At 44.3% G+C, this 9,762-nt stretch overlaps 1 protein-coding gene across 1 annotated transcript in view; it reads right to left on the bottom strand.

The window, feature by feature from the left end:
* Positions 1 to 1,646: 1,646 nt before the first annotated feature.
* The window catches only part of zcchc2 (zinc finger, CCHC domain containing 2), a 38,134-nt gene continuing 30,018 nt past the window's right edge, over positions 1,647 to 9,762 (bottom strand). The window contains exons 11-14 of the mRNA XM_071895345.2: positions 9,601 to 9,674; positions 8,822 to 8,938; positions 6,460 to 8,073; positions 1,647 to 5,240 (exon numbers count right to left, since the gene is read on the bottom strand). Coding sequence (XP_071751446.1) covers positions 5,179 to 5,240; positions 6,460 to 8,073; positions 8,822 to 8,938; positions 9,601 to 9,674 — 1,867 coding nt within the window. The 3' untranslated portion in view covers positions 1,647 to 5,178. The remainder of the gene's footprint in view (positions 5,241 to 6,459; positions 8,074 to 8,821; positions 8,939 to 9,600; positions 9,675 to 9,762) is intronic.

Genomic DNA, 9,762 nt, shown 5'->3' with positions numbered 1-9,762 from the left:
AAAGAAATGAAAATGGCACTATGGCAAACGAGTATCAGCTCATCAGCCATCAGTAATGCGAGTTCATGAGTGAAGGAATGAGTCAGTCCTGATGTTCATTTATTTTATTGATACCTACTCATTCACTTTCAATCATACTGATGTTGGAGAAATATTTGTGTTCTGAACCATTTTCAAACTTGCCAAAAATGAAAAATGTCTGATCAGTGGGTACTACCTTTAACAATTCACATATAAATTCTAAAAACAATAAGCAACATTTAAACAATTAATTGAAACGGACTCGAGGCAAATTTTCTTTTTTTCATATTTATTGCTTTTAGTTCCAGGAAAACAGATCAACAATTTGCATAAAATCCAAATTCCGCTCTAGAAATATATTTGACCCTTTCCAGTACATAGATATCAAAGAGTACAGTAAACATTACAACTGAGGGTGGCAGCGTAGTGACCCTCTGCAAATATACAGTACAGCATCTTTCAAACCATTTAAAAGGTCAACAAAATGACATTTGGGTTGGTTGTTTCATCCTCATTATGTACACTTGTCTTCCTCTCTTCATCCAATACAATATGTCAAGTGGCCCACATGTAGATGTGGTTTCACTGGATCCAGATCAGTGCTGGATCCCAACTTCAGACCAAAACCGAACCCCAAGTGTTAGGCGCAGTACAAGTGTTCAGTAAAATCTGGAATAGTTTAGTTAAAACCTCCTTAGCTGGATGGAACACACCTTCAAAGCACATCCACGCAGGCCATCAGGTCCGGGTGCTTTGTGGGGCTTGATCCTTGAGAGGCAGCTGCCAACCTCCTCCTCCGTCAGCTGAACTGTGAGCTTCATGGGGACATTGGCGCAGATGGCGTTACTTTTATCTTTAAAATAATGGTATCACATCTTCCATAAAACTGGTGAAGATCATTCACAAAGGAGAGATGATCCATAAAACCATTGTCTTGTCTTTTGGGCCCTCCACCCATCATTGAGTTGAGCCCCTCCCATGTTTGTCTGGGTTTCCCTGAGCAAAACTGTCTCTCTACCTTATTCTTCAAATCATTTTTAGCTCTCTGTATCTTGGCCCTGAGCTCCTTCCTTTTGTCTTTAACACCTTCCATGTCCCCCTTGAGGAATGCTACCTTTTTGTCATTAAGGCACATTCTCAAGTCTTTTGATAGCCAGGGCTTGTTATTAGGGAATGCTTTGATTTTCTTGGTGTTAATGACAGATTCCTCACAGAACTGTGTATATGAAGTGATGCAGTCTGTCAGCTCATGAGGGTCCATACATGAGTCAAAGAACATGCGCCAGTCTGTGGTTTCAAAACAACTCATTAGCCTTTCCTCGCTCTCCTTGTCCCAGACTTGAATTGTCCACCAAAGTCCACCGCCAATAGATTTCCATGATTTGACCTTGTTTCTGTCTGCTCTGATCCTAGTGTGGTTGCAGAGAGATGCGAGCACTCACATTGTCAAGCTGCAACCATTTTCTAAATTGCCAAAATGAAAAATGTCTGATCAGTGGGTACTACCTTTAACTCAAATATTAATTTAAAAAACAATAAGCGACTAGCGGCATATGGTACCCAACCCCATAATAAACAGCATTTAAATAATGAATTGAAACCAACTTTTTTTTTTCCATATTTATTGCTTTTAGTTCCAGGAAAACAGATCAACAATTTGCATAAAATCCAAATTCCGCTCTAGAAATATATTTGACCCTTTCCAGTACATAGATATCAAAGAGTACAGTAAACATTACAACTGAGGGTGGCAGCGTAGTGACCCTCTGCAAATATACAGTACAGCATCTTTCAAACCATTTAAAAGGTCAACAAAATGACATTTGGGTTGGTTGTTTCATCCTCATTATGTACACTTGTCTTCCTCTCTTCATCCAATACAATATGTCAAGTGGCCCACATGTAGATGTGGTTTCACTGGATCCAGATCAGTGCTGGATCCCAACTTCAGATCAACTTCAAGTCTCGAATGAGATCCAAAACCGAACCCGTTTCAACCAAGCACTTGGACAGCTGAGGAAAACAGCTTTCTGGGAGATAAATAGTATTAAAAGTGGGACTGTTCATGAAGCTTGACACAGCTCATCATGTGAACAGAGTGTGTTTTTGATGTGTGTGTGTACACACACACACACATCCTTTATGCATTTTACATCAAGTAGCATCCCATAACCTCCTCAGTCAAGGATCATATTCCAACCATGACATCTTCAAAGCATTCAAACCCACTGACAGGTAAAAGAAGTGTATATGCATAGATTTTCATTGCATTCAGCCAATGCACAGACATGGAGTTCAGCGATAATGGCTCTTATTTGGGATGTAAAATATCAGGACAGAGATAAAACCAAAACAAGTGGAGCTTCCAGCAAGACTTCTGCCATGTCTGGACTGCTGAAGCCCTGAAATGGCAGAAGAACCGCCTGAGCTTTGCCCGTACAGAAACATCACTGCAGCACACGTGTGGAATTATGCAATTAGCCAAAATGATGCAAGCATAGATTAAGGGTGCTACACAACATTTTACCATCAATAAAATATTGCCACGTTAATTTTGAAACGGTATAATTAGAGTAGCCACACAAACAAGAAGATGGAGTGGGGGAATCATTTCCAACATGTTTATCCTCTTCAGTACAGACAAAGATGCTGGTGAAGGGGGGTGGGGGCAGAGGAAGCACTGGGGCTTATGGGAAATGTAGTCTTAATTTGGAGAAACACTAACGATACCACTGGTGTGAGATAAAGGCGACCAATCGTCTTCACCATGGTCTCATTTGTTTATGGTAATTATACCATGGTAGCATTATTCATTTGACAATAATATATTGATGTTTGGAAATGACAGCACCTTTAAAGAATCTAATTGGCTAGTTCAGTGATTGCTAAAGGAGACTGAGAAAAGAGCGATGTCCTCTATAAAGGTATCAGAAAAGAAACCTATTTTCTCAAGGAGTCTTGTCCAGTGTCTAGGTGTCCCTCTTGCACCATCCAGTGGCCAAACACCACACACACACACACTGGACCAGACTACTGCCAGCACCTCCACACTGCTTTACACCCCTGACCCTCACCTGCGTTGTTGAAACACAGGCTCCTTCCTAGTTGGGGAATTACTCCGACCAAAACTTGGTGGCTTAAGTTAGTGAAAGCTGACACTTCAGATTCGAGAAACACATTAAAGGAAAACCCCGTCTCAAATCCTCTAACGGTTAGATATCAATTTGTAATGTTCAGTTCATTGCAGGAGTTTAGTGATGAAGTGTTACAGCTTACTTTTTTTGGTGTACCCACTTTCCCTCAACCTGCCTCATCTATTTCTACTTAGGTTAGTGATTTCCTGTATTTCCCAGAATGCCTTTCGACAACCCCCAGAGAAGGGGGTTGAACTTGTTGCTGTCAGTCAAAGATGGGCGTGTGGACATAAATATAGGTAGCTAGCTAACTAGTTTGTGAACATTAGGGCGTGTCTATGATCACGACCACACCACTTATTCAAAATGCAACAGTTCTTGAGGCTGCATTGCATTCTGGTCTATTGAGGCTACTGTCGGTGGAGAAGTTGGTGTCTCTGCCTCTTTTACGATGGATTTCTCCCTGTATGATTGTTGAACGTCTATTGGTGCAAAATGGCGGCTCTAGAAAGAAGCCCTTGCTCTTCTGATGCTGAGGGACTGACACCAAAACCTGACGTTTACTGCTGATGTTTTAGATCACTGACATTTTCTGCTATCAAACTCCATTGTAGCTGCTGGAAATATCTGGAGGTGACGTGACGTCATCTACGTTTGTCCAATTATCTATGGGAAGAAGAAAAATACACCAAACTACTAAATGGACCCAGAAATGCAAGGTACATTGTTTAAGGTTCTAACAAAACTTCAGTGTTTTAGAGTGGAGTTTTTCTTTAAAGAGCACACCTATTTAAATGTTTCTGAGAAGGATGCTGATCTCAGTTCAGAGGATGATAAAGACAACAGTCAAGAGCATGTTGTCAGTCAGATCCTGGATCAACGATGAATAAGGACTGACTGCTTATGGAGAACCAGTATGGAGAGTAAATGATGCCATGGATCAGTGGTCATTGGGTTTTCAATTCAGGAAATTGAGTAATCTCACTCTCCTAAAAGTGTTTGCCATAAAAAGCCATTTCACTAATAATACTTAAATACTACATGTAAACTAAAATTGTAAAAATGCTGAAAGATTTGCAATTTCATGTAGATTTTGAAACTGTTGAGGTGAAATTGAATGAATCCTTACCTCGGGTTGGTTAGGCTGAGGACTGTTTTAGTGCACTTGTGACACTTCTAGTGTTCCTGCTTTGCTATAGTGCATATCACCAAATAATACAATTTTAAAACTGGAAAAAATAAAATAACACAGAGCAGCATTTACCTTCTGACAAAACAGACATGATGCTTTTCAGAACCTCTTACTTACTATGCACTTCACATTATATATCAAGTGGCAAAAATGCATGAAAACAAAACATTTTTTCCATACAGTCAGATTCCTTAACAATTCTTAAAGAAAAAAACAAAAAAAAAAACAAAAACGAAGACGTACATTCAAAAATGCAGCGAAAAACAAGAAAGAATATGGAACATAAAATCCCAGCGTTTTGCTTACATTACTTTTTTTTATTTGCGTTTTAATCTTCGCAAACTGCCGTACAGTTTGTCGGACGATAAAATCCTAGGAGAAGAAAAGCAATGATGGGGAAGAAGCATAAATATACTGTTGTAGAAAACAGAAGAATAAAAGGGAATAAGAACCTTTTTGAGTTGAGACTAGTCTCGGCTTCCCAAAAAGTTCCTGTCTTCCTAATCGTGAAGTAATAAGTTAATCGTTTCCAACTTTCAGTGCAAAAATACTAAAAATCAAACTGAAAGGGAAGGGACCGGGAGTCGCTGTGTGAGAGAGCGAATCGTCTCAATGGGAGTGAGGCTGCTTCGCTCTCATTGGTCCGTGACAAGGTTTTCTCAGGCACAAGTACTCAGGCTTCATCCGTTGAGCCCTTGGCAGCTCGCTCTTCCTTTTAGATAAATGCTCGATCTAAAAGATCGCCGGATCTCCGAGACGCTACCTGGGAAGAGCGGTGGACCTGCGTTGTGGAGAGCGGAGGTGAAGAAATCCTCGTCCTCCTTTTCTTCTTCAGTCGGCGTTGTCGAGCGCTTCTGAAATGTGAGAGGCTGCGTATTTTAGCCGGAAGCCACCTGCATCCAGACACACGACAGACAGAAGATCAGCGGATAATTCAAGAAACAAAAAAAGTCAAATACTAAAAGCCTGAACATACAGGGAGTAAGGGAATAAGAATCATACAGCGTCCACTGAAGTAACACTTGGAAATGACTTTTAGAACGTACAACCAGCGTTTTCCTTTGTGCAGACAGCTATTACATGTTCCTGAAGATTTACAGAACATTGGGAAGGAGATGATTAATAGTGGCCTTGACAAACTTGTCTGTCTGTGCCTGGCTTGGAATGAGTTTGTTAGCCCATCTGACTGCTTCAGCCTTTGGCCTGAAACGCTGTCTCATTACTAACTTCTCCCTAGAACAGAAGCAAAAAACACACCTACAGTTTGTTTTCGTTGGTCCGAACCATAGTGGAAAAGTTGGCTTTGTTGTACTTGATTTGTTTAGGTTCACACTACCCAATTACAAGGGAACCAGGGCTTGTAAACAAAAGTCACATGACTCACAAGTAGCTTGTTTATTGGACAGAGTTTTGGTGACCTGTCATCCTGCCGGGTTTCGCAGTATGGCGATCAAAACAAATTACAGTTGCTGTAACGTCAGCTAAGCTCTTGTCTGTGCTCTTTGCTGTAATTTGCCTTCTCTGGTGTTCATACCAGTTAAGAACACATGAAGAAGCAGCTGAATATAAGCATCAGTCCAGACTGCGGTTTGCCCTCGCTTCATTTTGTGATGCTAGGCTTTCCAAGAATGAGGAACGGCTCGCTATCAGATGTCAACATCCGTCTCTTTATACCCATAAACCCCAAGTGTTTTGGGGTCATTTCCTGTAGTTGGCTCGATTACGTTCTCACTCAAATGGCATTGTTCTCACCTGGCCAAACTAACTTCAGAGTTCAAATAAAGCGCTCAGAACATGCTTGGTGTGAACGTGCCCTAAGTCAGGGTTCTTCAGTTCTGGTCCTTGTGGGCCGGTGTCCTGCAGACTTTTAGTTCTACATGGTGGTTAATGAGCCACACCTGGTCTGTGTCTACTTGAGACCAAGTGTGCCACATTAACTGCCAGGGAGGAACAAAAACCTACCAGACATGAGGACCAGAATGGAAGAACCTTGCCCTAAGCTTTCAAAGTCTTGGCTGGATGTTGGACTTTCTGATGCCTATGTCTTCTGGGGGTATTGGGGTAGGAACAACCAGGGCTTCCCCTTCTTCCTGTCCTGTATAGTTGCATTACCTTGCTGTGTGGAGTCTATGGAAGGCTGGTTGCAGTCCTGAGCGTAGTGGCCGCTCACGCCGCAGTTATAACAGGACACGTTGCCGTTCTTCTTGTTGATTCCGGCGCCCCCGAGCGTAGCAGCAGGCAGCAGCCCCAGTGCGTTGGGGTAGACGTGCTGGTAGAAGCGCTGGCAGAACGCTGCCGCCGGCGCCATCTGCTGGTGGAGGCTGTAGTTTGCGGCTGCCACCGCCGCCGCCGCCTGGGTGCCCAGCATGTGCGATGGAACGTCCGCGTGGCTGTGGGAGTGAGTATGGAGGGGGCCGTAGGGAGGCGGCGGGGCGGGAGGCGGAGGGGTCGGGAAGAAGGGCGGCAGGGTGGCGGCGCCGTTGGCCTGGTGAGGAGGCTGGGCCTGGGTGAGGTAGCTATTGCTGCACAGGGTGGTGAGCTGGAAGAGAGCCGGTGGAACGCCGAATACCTGCCGCGCCGTTGCCGCCATCTGGTGGGCGGGGAAGAATAAGGGGGCGTGGCTGGCTGACAAACCGCTGGCACTGTTGTTGCTGCTGCTGCCTCTGCTACCACAGTTGTTGTGACAGCCACAAGTCCCACAGCCCATTGGTTGCTGCTGCTGTGGTGGTGTTGGTTGCTGGGGAGCCACTTGTTGCTGGGGTTGCTGCTGGGCAACGGGGTTGCCAGGGGCAACAGGGGCACTTCCACAGGAGGTGCTGCTGTTGATGTAGGATGTACAGTCGCTATGTGCTGTGCTGTGGGTAAGTGCTGGGCTGGGGCTGGGGGCGGGACCGGGGGTATGGGTGGGCACCGCCGGAGGTACAGCTGCCTGAACCTGCCCAGGAGATGGAGCTATTCCCCCAGCACCCACAGGTGCTCCTATAGTGGGCATGACAGAGGTTGGGATAGGTGGCATGGTGTATGGGGAAGGCAGGCCGGAGGGTAAGGTTAGGCCCGGGTGCTTGGCATGTGAAGGCTCCACCAGGCCTGAGCTGACGCTGGCTGGGTCTGGGCTGGGGAACGCCTGCTGGAGAGGAGAGGAGTAGGATGCGGGGCCTGGAGAAATGACACTGATGGCCCCTACAGGGGCTTGGTGAGAAGCCTGGGGAGCAGCTGGAGTAGAACCACCCCCTGAAGCTCCATCAGTACCACCTTGGCTCTGAGACAAAGCCGTTTTGAACCTCTGAGCCACAGGCTGGAGAGCAGGACTTCCCGGAGGGTGGAGGCCCAGGGCTGGAGCCCCAAAGGCGGGGAGCGCTTCCCTCTTCTCCGGGTCTCCCAGAGTTCCAGGGCCCGCGATGGCCGGAGGCACCAGGGGTATCTGCATCATCAGTGTCCCGGAAGAGGGCTTCCCATCAGGGATGACGCTTTGGCCGGGAGGGGGGACCGCTGAAAGCGGAGAGTCGGCGGCCCCGTTGGGGAGCACATAGGGCAGAGAATGCATGAAGGAGAGAGGGGGGAAGTCGGCGCTAGTCTCTGGGCAGAGGCGCTCCATCTGGGCCGGGTGGTTGTTGGAAGACAGAGGGAGGACAGAGGTGACATCCCCCACCACAGCTTCAGTCTGGTGGGGGAAGAAGATGTCAGGGACTGGGCCTTTACTGGAGTCGTCAGAGTGGCTGTCGGTATCTAACAATGAAACAAGGTTAGGTAAGAGGTTATGTCAATGTACCTTCAACAACAGCTGTGGGTATGAGGACAGACAGAGAAATGCACAGCCAAACAACCTGACTACATAGAAGTCACTTAGGGATTCAACACAGGAGAGAAATCTTTGAGCAAGACGATTTGATGCATTCATTTTTGATGTGATTTGATGTGATACGATTGGATTCACTGCCATGAAGAGCAATTCAGACTTTACTCGTTCTGGTGTCTTTATTTTCACACTGGTCGGGACTCATCAACAGTATCCAGCTAACTGATTCAACATTATCCAAATAATTGAATGTTCTGACCAGTTGTTTTTTTTGACAAATTTCTCAATGTCTCAATCTGACATTCTTTCAGCAATAGGGAAATTTGACCCACTGCCAGAAATATGAAAATCTTCCAATCCACCCCACCAAAGAAATGAAAAAAGAGGAGGAAGACATTTTATATTCTCATATAAATTAAATTGATAAATTTAATTGTTCCATTCTAAAATCATATTCTATAGTTATATGCTATATGTTCTGTAATATTATATAAGTATATTCGATAGTTCTATAACATACTTTACACATTCTGTAACATTCTAGTTATATTCAATAGTTATAATGTATTCTACAAATATATTCTGTATCATCTAAAGGAGGTGAAACTTGAAGGTGGTCCAGAAATTTTGTACGTTCAGTGGATTGTGTGTGTGTGTGTGTGTGTGTGTGTGTTCTACCTTTGTTGTTGTCGTCCTCACTGTCCAGGCTCTCTGGTTCATGGTGTTGAGGGCTGGATGGAGAGCTGTAGCTCTCTGATGACGTTTCACCAAACGTATCTGGACCGGAACCGCCATCTACAACAATTTTTGAGTGTTATACTACTGACCCTTAAACTACTACACATCAAACTACTGCGTATTAAATTACTGAACATTAAACTAATGAGTATTAAACTACAGGGTGTTAAACTACTGAGCATCAAACTACTGATTATCAAACCAAGTATTAAACTACTGAGCATCAAAAAAACACTTGAGGGCAGAATTACCCATTTTTCTAGACACAATTATATGTAGGCTAAGTGAAATGATTTCATGGTAATTTCTACAGTCAGCTGGCTATTCTTTAAGTACCCCACTGAGAAAAATGATCGAAAAACGAAAAAGATCTGAATGTGGCTTCAAACAGTTTAACATGATGTACATGATTCATCTTGACAGCCTCAACAAGGACAGCCTCAACAAGGAAATCAAGCCTTCCTTGCATTGTGTAAAGCACATAAACTGACATTTTGACCAGGTCTGATATCAACACATCAACAACTGGCAGCGTAAACATTCAACGACAAACAGCAGCACATAACTCCTATTACAGGAGACCATGTGATTTGTCGTGAATCTTGTAATTTCACATCCATTACATTCATTCACAGTGATCCTGGAATAATTACAGGTTGTTTCTGTTGGTGCATTAACACCCATCCGCCCATCTGTCACAACAGCCATTAGACACCTACCTTTCCCCCGGGGTGTCGGGCGTGGCACCAAACTACCATTAGTCATATAGGCAGCTCCCTTATTCCCCTTCTCCCTGATGAGTGAGAGAGATGGGAAACAAGGACGATTATTACAATTATTATCAACAACAACAAATATCACAGTATGAGGAATAAACGTAA

Source organism: Centroberyx gerrardi, chromosome 22 (assembly GCF_048128805.1).
Source record: "Centroberyx gerrardi isolate f3 chromosome 22, fCenGer3.hap1.cur.20231027, whole genome shotgun sequence".
Classification (NCBI taxonomy): Eukaryota; Metazoa; Chordata; class Actinopteri; order Beryciformes; family Berycidae; genus Centroberyx; species Centroberyx gerrardi.
The sequence above is the reverse complement of the archived record's forward strand: the minus strand, read 5'-3'. Positions and strand labels throughout refer to the sequence as shown.